Source organism: Hemicordylus capensis, chromosome 5, assembly GCF_027244095.1.
Source record: "Hemicordylus capensis ecotype Gifberg chromosome 5, rHemCap1.1.pri, whole genome shotgun sequence".
Classification (NCBI taxonomy): Eukaryota; Metazoa; Chordata; class Lepidosauria; order Squamata; family Cordylidae; genus Hemicordylus; species Hemicordylus capensis.
The window spans coordinates 209,812,227-209,834,137 of record NC_069661.1 but is presented as its reverse complement, the minus strand read 5'-3'; the positions used below and the strand labels follow the sequence as shown (position 1 = coordinate 209,834,137).

Sequence of the window (21,911 nt, the reverse complement as noted above, 5' to 3'; positions counted from 1 at the left end):
GGCAGGGTACGTGCCCCGAGCGCCACTTGAAGGGGGAGCCATTTTGGGAAATTTAAAAAAAAAGGCTGCCAAAAACAAAATGGCCACCGTGCATGCTCAAATGGCCTCTGTAAGGCCCTAGGTCATGCCAGGCCTTGCAGAGGCCATTTGAGCATGCACAGCGGCCATTTTGTTTTCAGTGGCCTTTTTTAAAAAAAAGATTATTTTTAAAATTGGCCACCGCACATGCTCAAATGGTACCTGTGAGGTCCTAGAGGACAGCGGGGTGAGGGGGAACCTTTGCAAACCCCCACACAGACTTTAGGAAGCCCCCCAAAGGGGCTACAGGTTAAAAAAAATTAATATAATATAAGACACTGTACACATATTCAGATTGGCACTATGTACAGAGAATCAGGGCTTGTGAATACTGAGCTGACACTTATGAGCTAGGATTGTATTCATTTGCTCTTACTTTGCTTCTTGTGATAAGTGAGTTAAATGTGATGTCTTAATAATATGGCTATTAATGGTGAGTTTGTCTTTGAATCAGTGTGAAATCCTTAATATTAAGGCCCACTGGGAGTTTCTTGCTCTCTTTCCCTCATTTTAACTGTCTTTCTGAAAGACTAGAATATATTCCAAGCAGTGACACAGTTTACTCTGCATATCCTTTAATTATTTTCAGAGTATCTGGGAAAAGTCAAATTCTCCATTGATTCTTAAAACTTATGTAATAGTGATGCTACAATGCATAGTAGAGAATTAGACAGGCACTTCTAGTTTTCCAAGTACACCTCTACATAGTATTTGGGTATTTCATGAGCCCCAGCATACTGAAATTTGTAGTTTTCCAGCATTTTTTGATCTGGCTAAGTCCACTGCTAAATAGTTTTTGAAAATATTAAAAGATTAACGAGCCTGACATGTATTTTTCAGCTAATATTATGGTAAAGTTATCTGAAAGATGGATGTTGCATGCTTGGACAGGGGGCACAATTTCAGTGCTTGCCCTAGGCGCTATTTTCCCTAGATCCGCCTCTGGATACACCTATCGACACCGAGGAATTCCTCGATGCTGCTGAGTGAGCTTTTGATGTCGTAGGGACATTCGACGCAATTCCAAATTCCTGAGTCTGAACTGCAGAAGGAGGTGTTCGTGATGTCCAAGTCTGCCTTGCAGACTTTTCCTTATGTTTCTTTGGCAAATCCTCTTGTGCTTTTTTCACCCCTCAGCTGTGCTCTTGCTGTACTCTTAGGGATGCTTAAATATGGCTTCCACCAACCATGGAAACAATGACAGGGTTTTCAACTGTGCAAGCACAGACCCTGTCCTCAGTGTCGATCCCATCAATGCTGTAATACGTGCCAACCCCAGTATCTGTATTGGAGGGTGAAGGGGCTCCCTGTATAATGCCGCTCAGAGATGCAACCATCAATTTTTAAAAGTTTATTTCGAAAACGATTTGCAGATCTTGCACGCCGCGGGGACATGTTGTTCCCCAAACAGAGCAAACAAATCATGCTCATCTGTTGAAGGCAGTTTGGCTCTACAGTTCATACAATGTTTGAACGTTGTCTTCCCCTCTGCCTTCTTATCTTTTCCTTCCAGTCCAGCAGCAAAACCGCGGAACAAACACAAATCCGATGTCTAGTAAAGAAAGTGTAGTCAATTTACAGTCCTTTAGTCAAATTAACTGGTAATTTCAATCAGAGTAATTTTCCTTTCAGAAAATGAGGAGCACTAACTTAGAGGTCTCGACACATCGGCGATCAAAAGGAAACTGAATAAAATGGTGCCCAACTGCCGAGAATAATGGACAGGCTGAGCACATGCATGTAGGGAGGATTGCAGATAGGAGCTAGAAAATCTATCCGGGAGGTCCCTGCACAGGCGCAATAATTGACATATCAAGACAGACAACGAATCACATTCCAGATCCTGAAGATTTTTTACTATTGTCATTGACAAATAAATGTTATAATGAATACTAGCTCAATTTATTTTTTAAAAAAATGTTTACTTTGGGTTAATCAACTGTATCTATCCTCCAAAGACCAAATTGTTTAAGTTCATGTTTGAATAAGCATAACACAAACAATTACCTGAAAAGCAAAACAATTGGCAGGCCTAGCTTTAAATAGTATGTGGGGGAAGAGAAAGCCTGTATATTTTCAGATGGTCATATCCAGCATTAGCTATGTCTTCCCTAAATGAGGACCATCTCTGTACTGATCTGCCTTATTCAAACCACTGAATAATAATTATTATTCAAACCACTGAATAACCACCTGAAGAATAACCACCTGAATACAAGACAGCTCTAGAAACACAACTGTGAGAATACACTCTGGATAAATATGAAGCCATCAGTTTGGTAATTCTACACGGAGCTCTTTAAAGCTCAATGAAATGTGAATGAATTTTTAGAGCGCTCAGTTTTAGACATTTTTTCACATCCCACCCAAACATTGGTCAATGCATCAATGCAGCTTCTTGCTATTTTGGAAAGGGGAAGGCAGAAGAACAGAACATAACCTATAGCTAAAAGACACTACACACCTGCCTAGAACAAATCCAGATTCAAGCTTACTAATAAACCATATGTTTGCACACATTTCACAGAAACAGTATGAAGGCCTGCTGAAATGTATCAGATTCAACAGCTCAGAAACAGCTAGCTTAGCTAGTCGTCCACCCTCCAGTCCCGTCAAATAATTTCTGTCACAAACACAATAAAACCTACAATTACACTAAACCCAGTAAAATCTATGAAGAAATATTAACTAATATAAACAAATATTAACTAAAAATAACCAAAATGACACAATACTAAATCAACTCATACTAATATCAAACATTTAGATTGCAATTAGTCAGTAACCAGATGAGAACTCATCTAAGCAAAACGCTTTGCTTGCTGAGAAATTTCATTTGGGCAAGTACAACCACAAATAACGACTATACTAAGAATTACAAGTGTGTTTGTGTACAATCAATTTGTGGGGGTGGGGGAGGAATCTTGCCTTATGAGGGGACTGGACCAGAAGATCTTCCAGGTTCCCTTCCAGCTTTTAGATTTCTCAATGGCTCAAACAGAATGGTCAAATATGTACTTTCTTCACTATAAAAAAGTCTTGCAAACCCAGGAGAATAGTTGTGTCACAAAAGGTTGCCCAAATATTCAAGAACAGAAAAACAGGGCCACAAATTGGATAGGATAGGCTGCTGTAGCTGGAAACAAGGAAAGGATTGTTTCTAGAAGTCTAGACATCTGGATTAGACCTAGGATCCTTTTAGAGGATTTATGAAGTACTGAGCAGGTTTTCAAAAGTACCAGATCAGCTCATCACATGAACAAAATTAGCCACAGGCAAAGATTAGACTCCAAAGAGACTAACCTTGAACAGAAGAGTACTTTCACTCTTTGGGGAGGGGTTACCAATTTTTAAATTCTGAATCTCAGTCTTTTGGTGTTGTGTTGTTCCTGACTTTAAAGAACCAGGTGGGGTGGGGGAGACTGCAACAGAAGTGGAGGGCAGAAAAGCCCTGTTGCACATGCAGACCTTTGAATCCTAGTCAGCTTAAATCTTACCTAGAGATACATGGAACGCGCTCAAAGTAGTTTTCATAGGCCCATAACTGAAATATAGCCAAGAACAGCATCTAGCACTTGTCTAGCTGCATGAAGTACCACTAAAGTGTTTCAATAACACCATATTAACCTACATTGGAAAATATAAAGCAACCACTGGCTTTTGAGCAGGCCTGGATTCAATCTGTGATTTTGAGTCTCAGGATGTTTCGTCACAAATGAACAAAAGTTTCTTCCATACTCTCCAAAAGGCTTCAAATTTTGCCAGTAGCTCAGTACAGATGTGAAGTAGTTCAATGAAAAAGCAACAACATGAAGTATCTAGTTGGCTCCAGCACTTCCTGCTAAGTTTCTCGGGCACAGTTCACATTACTGATGTTGTATGGGAGCAACATCCCCATGATCTGGTCCCTCTGTACATCAATAGTGTCTAAACAGGAAACATGTGAATCAGGCAAGCGATATGGCTGCTGCTCCCGTACTTCCACAGCCTATTACATGTAAGCTGGCAGACTGGACCATATAGAAGCAGCTTCCACTGTGCAAAAATAGACATTGATCGGATCTTGGAGCTCTCCCAACCTAGTAGCATAATCCTAGAGGTGCTAAAAGGTGGGTAATACACACTTTGGGCTCAACATGTAAAAAGCCCAAGAATTATGTTTATGATGCAAGGAAATTCTTACAGTATTAAACAAGTCCAAACGTCTTAAGGGGGAAAGCTGATTAGTAGTATGTAGGATCACACACACACACACACTTTGCTGTATATAGATGTCTGATAATCAGCAATAAATGTATAGTGCCTCTTGATCTGATGCTGGCCATACCTGTGTAACACCATGTGTGGGCAAAAAGTTTTAGATTTGTCAATCCAGTTCAAAGCTTTCAAACCAGTCAACTAAAGGCCTCCTAAAAGTTAAAAGAGTTCCTACAATGCAGTATTTTTCTTGAAGAACACTAACGGTTGGTTTGTTGACATGATGTATGTGGTTTGCTAGAACACTGACCCAGAAGGCAACTGTTTACGATGTTTTGCTGTGTTCACAGCCCTTACTTTTAACAGGCACTTGTTAGCCTAGGCTCTGTTAAACAAACTGCCCATTGTGAACAATGTGCAGTTTCCCCCACACTGCAGCAAGTTAGAGAATTTCCTAGTGGTTCTGGTCAACTGTTTTAATTTTTAAGCTTGTGTCAGAATTTGAATCCAGCTCTCCTGCTAGAGGCTAGAGAATCATCCCTCCACATCAGTGAGAGAGAAAGAAAGCTAACTCAAATATAAAAGGCAGCACAATTACCCGAAATCTGAATCTGGACCATCTGGAGTCATGTGTTCTGGGTCTGTGCCATTTTCTAAAATAGGAGGCGTTTTCCTGTGTTCCATTGTTAAGCCGTTGACTGATTTACTTGAACTCTGTAATGATGGCCAGGCATCTTTGTTATTACTGTTGGGTCTGGAAAGAGGTGAGAGTAAAAGAGAGTTCAAGTTACGAATAATGTTTCAATTTTAAGACATTGGGGAAATTATTCCTCATGCCATATAACTGTGCAGAGGAATAAGGAGATTTTCAATACAAATTTTTAGTGTCCGCAGTTAAGACTGTAGGAGGACACTCAATTTCTTGCACCAGGCACACTGCTTACACTTACGTATGTGTATCTGTAAAATTGCAGGAGAACTTGACAACCGATATGGGATCCTCAAAGCCTTCACTTCATTCCAGAATCTTCTAGTTTTATGAATGTAATTGCGCTTCTCCTTTCATCCCCAGGGTGTCCTTGAGAATTTCCCTATGCTGTCCTGTCTGATATTTCAAAACTGAAACTCACTATACCAGTTCTGCTAAAACATTAAGAAACCCAGCTACATTACTAGACTCCTCTCATTTCACTTATCCTAAAACTTTCTAAAATCACTGTACTACAGACCTTGCTCACCGAATAAGATTCCTCCAACATGAAAAGTTATTTAAAAACCGGAATACAGACACTAATATGGCAATCACATCTTTAAATAGGGATTTATGCTTTACTTCATATGTATATTTCTACATGTTAGAATGAAGCACTAACATAATTACAGAAGATTCATTCTGCTCACTGGTCCCTTTGTTTCTGTCTATAATATTTGGAAAGTACCATCCCTATAAGAAATGAAGAAAGTTTAGAACTATATTTCATCTTGGAAATGCTAGATTGTTCATCCTCTTCCTCATATCTTTTTGAACAAATTTCTTGCCTTAACATTATTTCCTTGCAATGCAATGAATTTACAATTTTTCAAAATGCATCAGGAAGAAACAGATATATCCAATACTGCTTCTTAAAACTAAATCAAGCCACTGGTTTGTTTTTGTTTTTTTAAACCTGCATGCTTAGTTTTCATACCAAATTTTTCTCTTCTATCCATATAGCTCTTTGAATTAGTTCCTATATACGTTGGTCAACATGGGAAGGCATATCGTAACATTGTAAGTTCCATTTCATCAAGTGGAGAATGAAGACTTCTCATACAAGTATCTGCTTTCCTACCCTCTGCTATGAAGTCCACAACCATATGGAATATGCAGTCTAAAAATCTTTGTTCCTCTTCCAGGTTTTAAGGTTGGTAACTGATGAGGAAATTCACACTTGTTGACTTCTATACAACCACTGTAAGTTAATACGCTATGTATGAAATCAGAAAAGCAGTGGGAATTTCAGCCTTTTCCTATGGACCAATGGAAGACAGCATTTGCAGAGATTTCCATAATGCAGCAAGTACGGGGAAAATCATAATAAAAAGTATTTTTTGACAGCAGCTACATTTTCCATTTTGATTGAAAAAGCCTTTTTCCTTGTCACTTGTTCAGGAACAAAACTGAACTCGATGCTTTAAAGTTGTGGAAAGTCATAGATTCTTTTCTGAGATTTACTACTAAAATGAGTAGCAAACTGAGCATCAAAACGAAGTTGATAGATCAACAAGAACCTAAAAGATTGCTGAGGAAGTACATACAATTCAGAAGACATGTTTCAGTAGGAGCTAAGCCAATTACCACTTTGTTTTCAGAGCCAGTTAGAAGGACATACATCCCCAAGCAATTTCAAAAATCAAAGATCCACCTGGGTGCCTTTTTGTTAAAATGGCCACGAAGTCAAGCTCTTTCTGCTGAAACTGCACAATGCCAAGTTCCTATGGCATTTCAGAAGTAATAATGCAAGGCTTGCTTGTTGTTTTGCCTTATAGTGGAACTTCATCAGGTCTCTGACCACTCTATTCAGACCACTCTGTGAGAGAAAGCTTTACTTATATTTGGCTTGTTTCAACAGTGCCTCTCTCTTGAAGCTCATACGAAACCAAGTAGAGGCACAACATAAGAGAAGCCATCGACATACAAGTGAGATGACCACAAAGTGACAAACTTAAGCCTATGCAGAGCCAAAATATCCAAAGTGACTAATAAAATTCTACTTTTGTCAACTGCCCTAGGTTACAAGATGCTTCATTTTCTTGTTTAAGAGACAATGCAGATCCTTGATTTTTAGCAGTGGACAAAATGATACAGAGAGTTTGAGAATCTAAGCAGGATTGCTGTTGAAAGCTTCTTTGAAACATTTCCCTAGTAAGAAAGCCTTTAAGAAAAATGCTCATTCTTGTCCACCATTCATTTGCTATGATCACCAAGCACTGAAGTCCACTTTCAGATAAGTTCTTCTTTGGCTATTACTGGAAGAAGAAAAGTGGCTGGAAGCGATAGCAGTTTGACGATCATTTTAATTAAAACAGTATCTTGCAAGCAGCAAAGTTACTACAGATCCTAAGTAATAATGGTGCTTCTGCCAACTGGTTTAGCTTTCCCAGACAGACATGACCACTTAACACTGAAATTGGGCCTAATTAGATCATGGTTTAAGAGAAAAGTAACTCAGCCACTTCTTGTTAAGTAAATGTACAAGCCTGTTCTACCTTGCCAAGCTACACCCTGAATATTTACTGTCAACATTTTATAACACAAATAGCATGTGTTCGTGATTTAACGAAGGAGTTAGAAGTCAGAACATTAAGATGCACCTTGCCTTTTAGATGAGCCCTTCAAGGCATTCTCACCCTCTAAAGGCAAGGCTGAAATAATCTGGTTGCACCCTCATATTAGCATGGCATTATATCTAAAATGAAGTACCTGTATTTTGACATTTCCAATTTAAAGACAAGCCTTGCTGACTTTAAATAGCAAATGCCATACAAATCAGGGTATTTACTGAAACTTAGATGAATTCACATCGATCAGATTATGCCTACACTGATTTTGTTTGTTTAACATATTTATATACTGCCCAGAACCTATGTCTCTGGGCAGTCTGATAAGATTGTGTTGCATGTGCCAAGTTGTATTTTCATTGCCTGACATTCAGACCAGAGTTCCACATGAGCAATGGGGCAGGGGCGATTTGGGATGAGCTCCCCTTTCTTCTGCAGTTGCCTGTGCCTCCAAAAAATCTGTCCCTGAGGGTTGTTTTCCAAAGGCACAGGCAGCTGCAGAGGATAGATTAGCAAAAATTGCCCCTGCCCCATTGCACACACAGAACCACCTTGGTTGTCAGCCACTATGTATACATGTGTGGCAGAAGAAGCAGCCTCTCATTTAAATAAATACTGAAAATATTGCATACATCTATATAATGATGCAATGGTAGTAAAATGCTCTGTGTGCTGGCTTAAGCAGTAAAGCAGTGAAGCAAAGTGTTAAGCCAGAGAGCAAGAGCGAGAGCGAAGGTGGATTTTGATGGAAGCTAAAAAGCACTGGTAGAGAACCTGTACTTACGCATCATACCTCTGCAGTGAAGTCACTTTGTTCTTGTTCTTGTCAACTGCATTTGTAGACAGCTGGAGGAAGTTGGGGTTTAATTTGTACAATTCTTGGAGTAACTTCTGTTCATATTCCTGATGCTTACCAGCCTGGGGCAAAAAAGAAGGAGTTGTAATCTAATGCAACTTGGTGACTTAATGAAGGTGTTTTCTCCCACTGTAAATTAGTTTCTGAGATCTAAACAATATAAGCTTCAACAGCAGGGTGAGGGGGTGCTTGTCTGTGCAAAAAAAGTTATTGCCAATTTCAAAACAGTCATGCCCTCAAACATAATTAGAATCCAACAACTATGTTGGTCTCCGTTACAAGAGTGTCATGTGCCCTTCGTTGATGACAGAAGCAGAAAATGAGGTTTGCTGTAAACTGGAGACCTTCCCAATTTAAATGAAAATTTGTCTCAGTGCAATCCATAGTAATGATCACATTCTATACATGAACTCTGAAGTGCTCATTTCAAACACTAAAGAAACTATCAGAAGTTGCAGACTACTGAGCTGTAAAACGTTGCAACCTACTTTTACTTGTTTAACACATTACATTTTAACATAAGTTCTTAAGTAACACTTAAGTGTAATGGCAGGCCGGTCTAGAATAAATCAGAAATCATCCATGACCTGATTATGGATAAAGGGGCCGGCCTGGTATGTATCACGAAGACTTGGTTGGGGGAGGCTGGAGGCCCAGTTTGGTCCCAGGTTCTCCCTCCAGGGTACTCTGTTGAGGAGCAGGTGAGGGGACATGAGAGGGGAGGTGAAGTGGCTGTGGTCTACAAGAATAATATCTCTCTTACCAAGATCCGTCTCAGTGTCTGACCATATCGAATGTGTGTAATTAAGTTTGAGGACCATAGACAGATTGCGAGTTTTCTTGGTGTATTGATCATCCCGATGCACAACCAAGCTCTTAACTGAGTTTGCAGACTTGGTCTCAAGCTTAGAGTTAGAGTCCTCCAGGCTTGTGGTAGAGGACTTCAATGTTCACATTGAGAAATTTGAGACCAATTTGTCTGGGTGGCTCAGGTTTTCATAGTGGCCATGAAAACTATGGGCCTATCCCAAGTGGTCTTGGGTCCGACACATGTTGCTGGACACACACTTGATCTGGTCTTCTACTCTGATCAAGGTGGTGTTGCATGGTTTGGGACTCCTGAGATGCCCATTATGACGGACAGACCACCATCTGTTAAGGTTGGGCTCACAATCATGCCCCACATCCGCAGGTGTGAAGGGCCTATTAGGACGATCCACCCGAGAAGGTTATTGGATCCAATCAGATCCCAAGAAGCCTTGGAAGGATTTAGTGTTGGCACTGCCTACTGATGCCTACTCCTACTGATGCCCTGGTGGAGAACTGGGACAGCCAACTCACCAAGGCAGTAGACATGATTGCTCCTACACGTCTTCTCCAACCGGCTTAACAATTGGCCCCTTGGTATGCAGAAGAATATTATATTCTTCAATCTCGTATTTGGGTCGACAGATTCAAACCCTGCAATTATTGCAGAGTCTAATACGGAGGTATCCAGCAACTCCTCTTACGTTATTAGGCTGGATCAGTTTCAATTTGTGACTCAGGATGTGGATAAGCTGCTTGGAACGATGCAGCCTAACACCTGTTCTCTTGACCCTTGTCTAACATGCTTCTACTATCTGGCAGTGAGGTTGTTGTACAAGGCCTGGTAGATATTATAAATGCTTCTCTGAGGGACGGCAAGATGCCTTCCTGTCCTAGGGAGACAATCATTAGGCTTCTTCTAAAGAAGCTTGCCTTGGATTCCTCAGAATTAAGCAACTATAGGCTTATCTCCAACCTTCTGTGGTTAGGCAAGATAACTGTGGAGACAGCCACCACCCAGTTCCAGACAGTCTTGAAGGGAACTGATCTAGACCCATTTCAAACTGCTTTTGGGGCAGGCTATGGGATGGAGACTGCCTTGGTTGGCCTAATAGATGATCTCCAACCAGATCATCCATCTTGACAGAGTGAGTGTGACTGTGTTGGTCCTTTTGGATCTCTCAGCAGCTTTCAATATTATCGACCATATTATCCTTCTGGACCATCTGAGGGAGTTGGGAATGGGAGGCACTGCTTTGCAGTGGTTCTGCTCCTACCTCTCAGGCATATTCCAGATGGTGTCCCTTGGAGACTGTTGCTCTTCAAAATATGAACTTTTATATGATGTCCCCCGGGGCGTCATATCGTCTCTAATGCTTTTTAACATCTACATGAAACCGCTGGGTAGTTTCAGCAGGAGATTGACCAAACCACCAGGAGATTTGGTGCAGGATGTTATCAGTATGCCAATGATACCCAAATCTATTTCTCCATGTCAACATCATCAGAAGGTGGCATAATTTCCCTAAATGCCTGCCTAGAGGTGGTGATGACCTGGATGAGGGATAACAAACTGAGACTGAATCCAATACAGATGGAGATACTTATTGTGCGGGATCAGAACTCAGGAGACAATTTTGATCTGCCAGTTCTGGATGGGGTCACACTTCCCCAGAAGAAACAGGTACACAGTCTGGGCATGTTTCTCGATCCAAACCTCACCCTGGTGTCTCAGGTTGAGGCAGTAGCCAAAGGTGCTTTCTATCAGCTTTGCCTGATACGGCAGCTGCATCCATTTCTTGAGATAAATAACCTCAGAACTGTGGTACTTATGCTGGTAACCTCCAGACTGGACTACTGCAATGAGCTCTATGTGGGGCTGCCTTTGTACGTAGTCTGGAAACTGCGGCTGGTTCAGAATGTGGCAGCCAGGTTATCTCTGGGTCATCTTGAAGAGACCATATTACTCCTATACTAAAGGAATTACACTGGCTACCAACAGGTTTCTGGGCCAAATACAAGGCACTGGGTTTTAACGTATAAAGCCCTAAACAGCTTAGACCGAGGGTATTTAAGAGAATGTCTTCTTCACAATGAGCCCCATTACCCACTGAAATCATCTGAAAAGGTTCGTGTACAGTTGCCACCAGCTCATCTGGTGGCTACACGGGGACAGGCCTTCTCTGCTGATGCTCAGATCCTGGAATGTGCTCTCTGCTGGAAATAAGAGCATTCCCATCTCTGATGACTTTTTAAATGTCTACAAAAGACACATTTATTCACCCAAGCTTTTTAAACTACTTGTTTAAAAACTATTTGTCATTTTAAATTGTTTTGTTTTAATTTCTATTTTGTTTATGTTGCTGTAAACTGCCCAGAGATGGAAGTTTGGGGCAGTACACAAATATAATAAATCAATTAAGTAAGCATTACTGAACACCAGGGTTGGTTTTAATCTGTTAAAAGGGTTTGCAACCCATGTTTTTATGTATGAACACTGCTGAACACTTATACGAATTTAAACCCCAAATATGGCTCAAGGATACAACGGTCTCGTGTAATTTTTGCCCTCACCTCATTAATGCAAGACTACACTATGACCACCTACCAAAGGTGGTATGCAAAAATAGCTGGCACATGGGCCTGAAGAGAGGGAAATATCTTTTGCAGATGTTGCTCTACAACTCCCATCATCTCTGACCATTGGCCACTGTGGCTGGGGATGATGGAAGTTATAACAGGCATACTCTAAATTGTCCAATACCGAGAATGACAGAGTCTAGACTAACAAGTAGCAAAACTACAAAATTGTGTTCATAGTTATACTACTGAGATCAGATGCACTTAGAACAAACTTACGCTCTAAAAAGGTGCTCAATTAGACTGTAACCTCCACAAAGTAAGACTGAGACTTGACCACATGGTGCAGATCCTCCCTCGATATTGTGGAAGAAGGCTCATTAGTATACCAATTACAAGTAAGAAAGAAACCCCTTTCTCTACCCCAGAAGTGTTGCTTCTCCAAAAAAATGAAGTAGGTAGGCACTTGCAGTATTCCTCACAGCATGCCAAGAGAGAAGGCAACTTTCTATGTCCAAACGAAAGGGGATTGTGCCAGCTCCTCAGCTAGAGCTCTAGAAAGTTCTGGATATACTCCGTGATGAGGCAGAACTCAACTATTAGACCACAAAGAACCACCTTGTCTTCTGGATCAGTCCTTGAGAAAGACCCTAAGCTGTGACTTTCTCCATTTTATTCTTGTGATTACTCTCTTCACTATGCAGACTACTGAATTTCTGTTAGACAGATTTCAGATTATTATTTTTTAAGATCGACATGGAACCCCAGAAATTTGTTCCCTGCTGCACAAACGTAACTGGAAGCAGAATTGGATGACATTAATGACAAAGCATTTATTCCTCAGAGTTATCACAATGCATGATCCAAAGAGCTATTTTAGGTATGGCAAGGCTGGCCATGCCTAATAAGATACTTGACTTTTCTTTGAACAGCACATCCCCATGTCATTTCAGGAAGTACTTGTGAAAGCTCCTTCAACTTAAGGGAAACTTTTTCCCCCTATGTGGCACAGTTAGGCCTGGAAAAACAAGGGAAGCACAAAAGCAGTTTTTTGTCTCCCTTGCCTCATCACTTCCTGCCCATTGCTCTTTCAAAATGCTACGTAACAATTGCAGTATATAATACAAAGATGTTTTCTGTGAGACAATGAAAAATAGTAAATAATTACAATTCTAATCCTGTGTGTGTGGGTGGCTCTCTCTCTCTCAAATCCCAGGTGCATTTTGGCCTTTGCCCCTCACAGGGTACACTGTAATCTTTATTAGATGAACACACAGACCTAGGCCCATTTTTTGTGTGAACTCCTGTCTGTTTTTCTCTTTCATTTGGCAAGTGTTGGATATACTATCCTCCTGATTTGGTCCCAGTTCATCTTGGAGATATTCTCTCTCCTCAAAGAATTGTGACACTGTGTTCAGCCTTCTTTGGGGAACATAGAGCCTATTCCCTGCCTGCTTGTGTGGAAAGAGTCAAAGGGGGTAGATGTGGCAAGCAGCTTATTCTGAGCAGCAAAGCCTCAGGAGGAAAGAAAGAGAGCTCAAAACATAATGAGTTTCTCCCATTTCTAGTCTACATAATGCTGACTGCAGGAAGACTTAGTAACTTCAGATAAGTGTTGCCTGCCATTTACTATAGTGTTGATGGTTCTTAATTAATTTATTTTCAACTTATCCTCCCTAATTTTTAACTGGCATAGTATCAGACATGTCCAGATACCTCAGCTTGAGGATCAATCGCTAGTCTACAGATATACATAAATATTGTTTTGTATAAATACCTTAGTGTATTATTTTTTAAGCAAGATCTTATGCTAAATATATAGGTTCCTTTTATATCTTTACAAGAGTAAGTGACACAATAACATTTTTCCAATAATAATTTCAATTCCCACCCCAATTTACACGTTTTCCCCAAAACGGGAGGGCGGGGGGGGCACATACCAACGTTCCAGAGCTTCAAAATTTCTGGAAATTTTACATCTCTAAAGCACTATGCTAAACAGCATAGTGGGTGCTGCTTAAGAAACAGAAGCCAAATGCCCCATTAGGCACATATAACTAATTGTGCAATTCTTTGGATCCTAGCCAATGTGTCTTTGTGATGTGCTAGAAGACTGAAACATTATGTATCACCATGCCATATTTATGAAGTTGAAAAACATTTTCTTGAGCTCAGTCTACATCTAATCCCATGCTTGGCTATACAAGATCGCTTGTTTATCGAACGGTGGAGGTTTGCAATTGCTTTAAGTTGTGTAACTGCAGTAGTGTCCAAAATTCAATGCAATTTTGAACAAAAAACACAGGATCTGGTCACTTGTCTTAATATATTAAATGTAGAGATGTTTTCCGATTCACCAAAAGAGGGAGGAATTATAGCTCAGTGGCAGAGAACATGTTTTGCATGCAGGAAGTTTCAAGTTGAATTCAGTCCCTGGCACCCCCAGTTGAAGTTATCTCAAACAGAAAGGCTGAGAAAATCCAGTGTCTGAGACCTTGGGAAGCTTCTGAAGAGTAAACTATATTGGCTGGGCTAGATGAACTCGCTGTCTGACTCAGTATGTTTACAGATTAGTGGGCATATGCCTATATTAATGTTTTAAGTTATTTTTGGCCTTGCACAAACTAAAAATTAAGTTTTGTGTGTCATGAATTAGAATCCAACAATAACACTTCTACATCTGCAAGAAAATTGCAGTGACCGAATTAGTTACCAGCACAAGTTTTCAGTTATGGGCACAACCTTGTAAGGTAACACAACCATTAGAGGATTGAGAGGTAAGCAGTACATTTTAAAGTGTTCTCATTATATAGTACATCCAATAGTTTTTCAGTTTTATCATACAGCCACTATAGCTGGAAGTCACTTGTACCTTGATTTCCACACTGTCAGCAACTGCTAGCAATATAATAAGCTATGCAGCATTTTCACAATTATTCTCACTATATATCCAACATAAAATGCTTTTTTAAAATTACAACACGGATGGCTTAGAATCATTAACTGCTGAACTCTCATAAGAGAACACTAAACAATTAGATCCACAAATATAGTAAAATGCCACTCTCCCAGCTCAGAACATTTTAAGAACTTTGAACCTGTCAACATGCTTTGCAACCTCTCCTATATTTCCTCTCAGGACAACCCTATGCAAGTGATCACTATTATCCCCATTTACAGATAGGAGACAGAGACCAAGACATGGTAAAACTTGCCCAAGGACATGGTAAGAATTGAACCAGGTTTCTGAGATTCAAGTCCACATATAGTGGACACCAACAAAGCATCCTGGTTTTTAATCGCCCCTCCCCTTGCAATTATTTTCCTATTTCATTGTTTACCAGATTTGCACAGCGGGGAAATGACTTGACTAGCAAGCTGGAGGTTGCCAGTTCAAATCCCCGCTGGTATGTTTCCCGACTATAGGAAACACCTATATCGGGCAGCAGCGATATAGAAAGATGCTGAAAGGCATCATCTCACACTGTGCGGGAGATGGCAATGGTAAACCCCTCCTGTATTCTACCAAAGACAACCACAGGGCTCTGTGGTCATCAGGAGTCAGCACCAACTTGATGGCACACTTTACCTTTACCACAATGCAAGTTGTACACAAGAAGGTTAGATTTGTGCTACAGGTTACAGCATACTTACCTGCATCTCCTCTTTTGTGAAACTGGCTGCTTCATCCCCTAGTTCATGTAGATACATACAGTCTGGTTTTGGACACTGCATGTTCTTCAGAAAGTAACTGCAGTATTTTGTGGTACCTAGAGATGCCTGGTGAAAAACACCACAAGTCAACAACTGGGAAGGACAGCAGAGTATATATTGCAGAAGTGATTCTACTTTCGCAGTTGTCATGAAGTTCAGCATTTGAGATCACAGGGGCCAACCACATATACCATGGGTCCACCTTGCTCAGTATTGCCTACACTGACTGACAGCTATCTTTAAAAACATGCAGATTGTCTTGAGTTACAATTCTGGTCTATATCATTGTGAATTAGTGCAGTATTACCTAGAGAAGATGCTATTTATTCCCAAGTGTTGCTCTCTTCTTTCTTGACATTCAATTATTTCTAGATCTGCAAGTGCAGGATGCACAACCCATCTATCTTAAGCACTATTTCCATATGAATTGGGTATCTCACTGTGACATCAGTCTTCAAAGTAACCCTTCCTGGGACAGGGAAAGCATTCACTTCCCCCACAACATCTTCCCATTTCCTTGCCATGCTATGAGAGTAACTATTACTTGCTTTGAGGTCAACCTCTCCAAATTTCAAGTTTGTACCTCAATTCCCCATCAACTGAAAGGGATAAACTCCATATCATTGCATAGGAGGTTATCTTATACCAAGACAGACCATTGGTCCCTCTTGCTCAGTACTGTCTACACAGTACCGAGCAGTACACAGAAGCAGCAGCTCTCCAAGATTTCTGGTAGAAGTCTTTCTCAGTCCTACCCAGATATGCCAGAGATTCAACATGGGACCTTCTGCATGCAAGCAAATGCTCTACCACTCAGCTAAGGCCCTATCCTCTAAGGGGAGTATCTTACAGCAGACAGTGCTCACATGTAGCCACACACCCAAATGCAAACCAAGGCAGACCCTGTCAGCAAATTCATGCTTGCTACCACAAGATCAGCAGTCCACGCCCTATCGAGAGGTGCTAGTATGGGACTATCCCATGTAGCTTATAGCTTATTCCTGATTAGTTATAAGCACGATTCTTACAGTGCTGCAAATGCTTCTAAAATGCATATACAATATTTTATTTATCATATATATATATATATACATACACACACACACACATATATACACACACACACACACATATATATACACACACACACACACACACAGAGAGAGAGAGCGAGAGCGAGAGAGAGAGAGCGCCTGATATATGTATATACAAAGCAGTATTACCTTAAGCGTTCTTCCATCTACCACCACATTATTGACACACTGTATGGCTCTGAGTGCATCTTCTGACCGGATATAGGTTACATAAGCACTTGCACTTGGACCCTAGAATTTTTTTTAAACACACATGAACAAGTCAGTCAAACAAACACAATGTATGTGAAATTCAGTTACATTAGAATTGAATAATCAATCAATTAATGAAATAAGTTTTGGAAAAAAGCTTTCTATAAGGGATTCATATTACTTTATGTAAGTAGTGTCTATATAGTGCTTGTTAAGTGTTCAAAGTGCTTCACACACATTATTCCAGTACCATCCTCTCCATACTTTAGATGAGGGGCTGAGTTTTGAAGAATAGCTACAGAGTCAGCAGCTGAAGTGAGATTTAAACCAGCAACTTCCTAGTTCAGATCACTACTACAGTACCAGCTTTTGTTGTAGTAGTAGCTGCTATCTAACATGGCAAGACAGTCATAAAAAATGAGACCTCCATCAATATCCAGGAACATGTCCCATCCTGCAATTAGATTCCTTATTTTCCTTACAATCTTTTTATCTTTCCACTTGATTTTTCCTCTACCAATGTTCAGGTAACTTCTGAAAGTACATGTTTAAAAAAGTAATGCTCCTTTCCTACTGTGATGAATCACAACTACACAAACATTTGAAGGAAAATAGTAATATATGTTCTTTAAGATGACTGAATCCAAATATTAATATGGTATTAAGATGTCCCCCTAAGTATTTTGTCTATTAAATTAGGGTATAAGAATTCACATTGTGTCATTGAGACGCAAAAATGTTGTGAACCCAGAAATCAACACAATTGCATCTAGAATGAAGAATTATGATAGATTTCTACTACTGTATATCGACTATGGTAGCAAATGAGGAGTCACTTCAGGATGGGATGCAGCACACGCTTCTGAAGAAATGTACATAGAGGGCATACTTAAACAGGACCCACTACAAGCAGAACAAATGCAAGGATTTGGGACACATCTGCAGAGAGACTTTACTTCAGAATCATGCCCTACAGATAGAAGTATTCAAACAAAAACAAGCAACTAGAATTAAACCTATTACATTGGAAAGATATCCTTAATTTGAATACATCCCCAATGCAGAAATCAATTCTTTATTGTTTTGACTGGTATTCCAGGTTGTAGAATTCACTAGACCCAGTTCAGAGGTAACATTTCTGGTCCCAAAGTGTTTTTCTTTAATATGAAATCGCATATAAAGAGACTTGTCAAAGTTGGGTTGCTGTACAAAGTACAAGTCACATTATTGTGCACTGGTCCTCCCCTCGTGCAGCTGAACAAATCAAAATGCTTCCCAATTTATTAAGCCACAATTTCCTTTAATAGTCAGGAAATAATCAGAAACTTAATGGCTGTTTCCCCTTCTGGCTGTCCTGCCAGCTCTTTGACCTTGGAAAGCAATGCCAACCACCCACAGAGCCTCGTCTTGCTCCTTTGTAATACCAGGTCGGTCCAGAATAAATCTGAAATCATCCATCATTTGATTCTGGATCAAGGGGCAAATCTGGTATGTATCACAGATACTTGGTTGGTGTAGGCTGGTGGCCCAGTCTGGTCCCAGCCTTCTTCCTCCAAGGTACTCTGTTGAGAAGCAGGAGAGGGGACATGGGCGGGGATGTGGAGTGGCTGTGGTCTATAAGAATATCTCCCTTGCCAGGATCCCTGTTGAAGTGTTTGAATGTGTGTACCTAAGTTTGGGGACCAGGGATAGACTGGGATTTCTGTTGGTGTACCGACCGCCCCACTGCCCAACAGTGTCCCTAACTGAACTGACGGACTTGGTCTTGGATTTGGCATTGGCGTCTCCCATGCTTGTGGTGCTGGGGGACTTCAATGTTCACTTTGGGACCAATTCATCCGGGGCAGCTCAGGAGTTCATAGCAGCAATGACAACTATGGTCCTATCCCAAGTGGTCTTGGGAATGACACATATTGCTGGTCACACACTTGATCTCGTCTTTCACTCTGAACAGGGTGGTGTTCCATGGGTGGGGACTCCTGTGATTTCCTCATTGTCATGGACTGACCACCATCTGGTTAAGGTTGGACTCATAACCACGTCCCACCTCCGCAGGGGCGGGGGGCCCATTAGGATGGTCTGCCTGAGAAGGTTATTGGATCCAATAAAATTCCAAAAAGCCTTGGAGGGATTTAGCGTTGGCTCTGCTGGTGACCTTGTTGACACTCTGGTGGAGAACTGGAATAATCAACTCACCAGGGCAGTGGACACGATCGCATCTAAGCGGCCTCTCCGACCCACTTTGAAATGGCCCCTTGGTATATGGAAGAACTATGGGGGCTGAAGCGGCAAGATAGATTACTAGAGCGCAAGTGGAAAAATACTAGACTTGAATCCAACAGATTATTACATAGAGCGTATTTGAAAATCTATGCTCAGGAGATACATGCGGCAAAGAAGCAATTCTTCTCCAACCGTATCGTGTCCGGAAGTTCATGTCCGGCAGATTTGTTCAGGGTTGTGAAAGGGCTAATGTGCATCACTCCCCCCTTGAATCAGTACCTGGAACCAACAATTACTCGCTGTGAATTTTTTAATCAGTTTTTTGTGGACAAAATCTCTCTTATTCGGGCTGACTTGGATTCAAACTCCACAACTGTTACAGAGTCTGATGCCGAGGTGTCCAGCAGGTCCTCTTATGTGATGACCCTGGATCAATTTCAGTTTGTGACTCCTGAGGTTGTGGACAAGTTGCTTGCAATGGTGCAGCCTACCATCCGCCCTCTTGATCCTTGCCCGACATGGCTTATACTATCTGGCAGGGAGGCTGTTGTAGAGGGCCTGGTAGAGATCATAAATGCTTCTCTGAGGGAGGGCAAGATGCCTCCTTGACTTAAGGAGGCAATCAGACTGTTTCTGAAGAAGCCTGCCTTGGATCCCTCAGAGTTAGGCAACTACAGGCCTATTTCAAACCTTCCATGGCTGGGCAAAGTGACTGAGAAGTTAATGGCCTCCCAGCTCCAGGTGGTACTGGAGGAAACTGATCATCTAGATCCATTTCAAACTGGCTTTTGGGCGGGCTATACGCTGGAGACTGCCTTGGTCGGCCTGATGAATTATCTCCAATTAAGAATTGATGGAGTGTGACTCTGTTGATCCTTTTGGGATCTCTTGGCAGCTTTCTTTACTATTGTCCATAGTATCCTTCTGGAATGTCTGAGGGGATTGGTGGTGGGAGGCACTGCTTTGCAGTGGTTCCACTCCTACCTCATGGGCAGATTCCAGATGTATCTCTTAGAGACTGCTGTTCTTCAAAATCTGAGTTTTCCTATGGTGTCCCTCAGGGCTCCATATTGTCTCCGATGTTGTTTATCATCTACATGAAGCCACTGGGAGAGCGCATCAGGAGATTTGGTGCAGGGTGTTATCAGTATGCTGATGACACCAAAATCTATTTCTCCATGTCAGCCTAATCAGAAGAAGGCATAACCTCCCTAAATGCCTGCCTGGAGGCTGTAATAGTATGGGTGAGGGTAACAAACTGAGGCTGAATCCAGATAAGACAGAAATACTTATTGTGCGGGGTCGGAACTCGGGAGATGATTTTTATATGCCAGTTCTGGATGGGGTCACACTACCCTGGAAGGTACAGGTACACAGTATGGGGGTGCTTCTGAATCCGAACCTCTCCCTAGTGTCCCAGGTTGAGGAGGTGGCCAGAGGTGCCTTTTATCAATTTCGGCTGATACCCCATCTGTGTCTGTTTCTTGAGATCAACCACATCAGAACGGTGGTACATATGCTAGTAACCTCTAGGCTGGCTTACTGCAATTCGCTCTATGTGGGGCTGCTTTGTACATAGTCCGGAAACTGCAATTGGTCCACAATGAGGTGGCCAGATTGGTTTCTGGGTCATCTAGGAGAGACCATATTACTCCTGCGTTGAAAGAACTACACTGGCTGCCAATAAGTTTCCAGGCCAAATACAAGGTGCTGGTTATTACCTATAAAGCCCTAAACAGCTTAGGCCCTGGGTATTTATTCTTCTTCACCATGAGCCCCACCGGCTGTTAAGATCATCTGGAGATGTTCGTCTGCGGTTGCCACCAATTCATTTGGTGGCTACTCAGGAACCGGCCTTCTCCGTTGCTGCCCCTGAAGTTTGGAATACACTCCCTGTTGAAATAAGAGCTTCCCCATCTCTGGCAACTTTAAAAAAGAGGCACTCAAGACACATTTATTCACCCAGGCTTTTAATTATATTTATGGTTTTAATTTTTAATGTTTTAATGGTAAACTGCCCAGAGACGCACGTTTTGGGTGGTATAAAAATACGTTAGTTAAATAAACAAATAAATAGATACTATAGTTTGAACAGTTCCCACAAACCAAGGTATCAAACCAATTAAGGTGTTTTTGTTTTTAGGGAATGTTGGGCAGTTCAACTGCTCATGGCTTGTTCTTAGGCCAATAAACCAGTCTGTTGGGCTGGAAATGTTATGCCTGAACCAGATCTCAATTGCCTGCTCTCTACTAAACTAGAACCCAACAGTTCACCACACACATCTGTTGTCCAGAACTAGCAAAATAAATCTCACCTGTGAGCCTGCGTATGATGTGCTGTTGTTGATGACAACTTTGTGTATTTTACCAAATTTCCCAAAATATTCTGGCCTTTTCAAAACCTGTATGGAGATATACATCCAACTGGTTTTAATGAAGCATTGACACACAGCTCAGACAACACACACACACACTCAACCATTTAAAATCTCCTTGATTTAAACTACTTTTACCTCGAGGTGGGGAAAGAGGAAGAGGAATATTACTAGTTGATGCTTCTTACTCCAGAAGCATCAACTGAACTATATAAGATCAAGGTAGTAAGCCAACTCCAAATCTGGGCAGGTAATTTCTCCTGCATTATCTTAGATTGGTAAAAAAAAATTAAGTGACGCCTCAATTCATCTAGCTTCTGTCTTATTATTATTATTTTTACATGTATACCCCGCTCTTCCTCCAAGGAGCCCAGAGCAGTGTACTACATACTTGAGTTTCTCTTTCACAACAACCCTGTGAAGTAGGTTAGGCTGAGAGCGAAGTGACTGGCCCAGAGTCACCCAGCTAGTTTC

At 41.2% G+C, this 21,911-nt stretch overlaps 1 protein-coding gene across 8 annotated transcripts in view; it reads right to left on the bottom strand.

Annotated features, from left to right (window-relative positions):
- CNOT4 (CCR4-NOT transcription complex subunit 4) overlaps nt 1-21,911 on the bottom strand; it is a 107,435-nt gene that overhangs the window by 42,681 nt on the left and 42,843 nt on the right. For 3 of the 8 annotated variants that reach the window (XM_053256655.1, XM_053256660.1, XM_053256656.1), the window contains exons 4-8: nt 21,378-21,464; nt 16,777-16,878; nt 15,494-15,619; nt 8,381-8,514; nt 4,874-5,029 (exon numbers count right to left, since the gene is read on the bottom strand). In XM_053256655.1, the coding sequence (XP_053112630.1) occupies nt 4,874-5,029; nt 8,381-8,514; nt 15,494-15,619; nt 16,777-16,878; nt 21,378-21,464 (605 nt within the window). The remainder of the gene's footprint in view (nt 1-4,873; nt 5,030-8,380; nt 8,515-15,493; nt 15,620-16,776; nt 16,879-21,377; nt 21,465-21,911) is intronic. The other 5 variants (XM_053256658.1, XM_053256661.1, XM_053256659.1 and 2 more) reach the window with 3 other exon arrangements.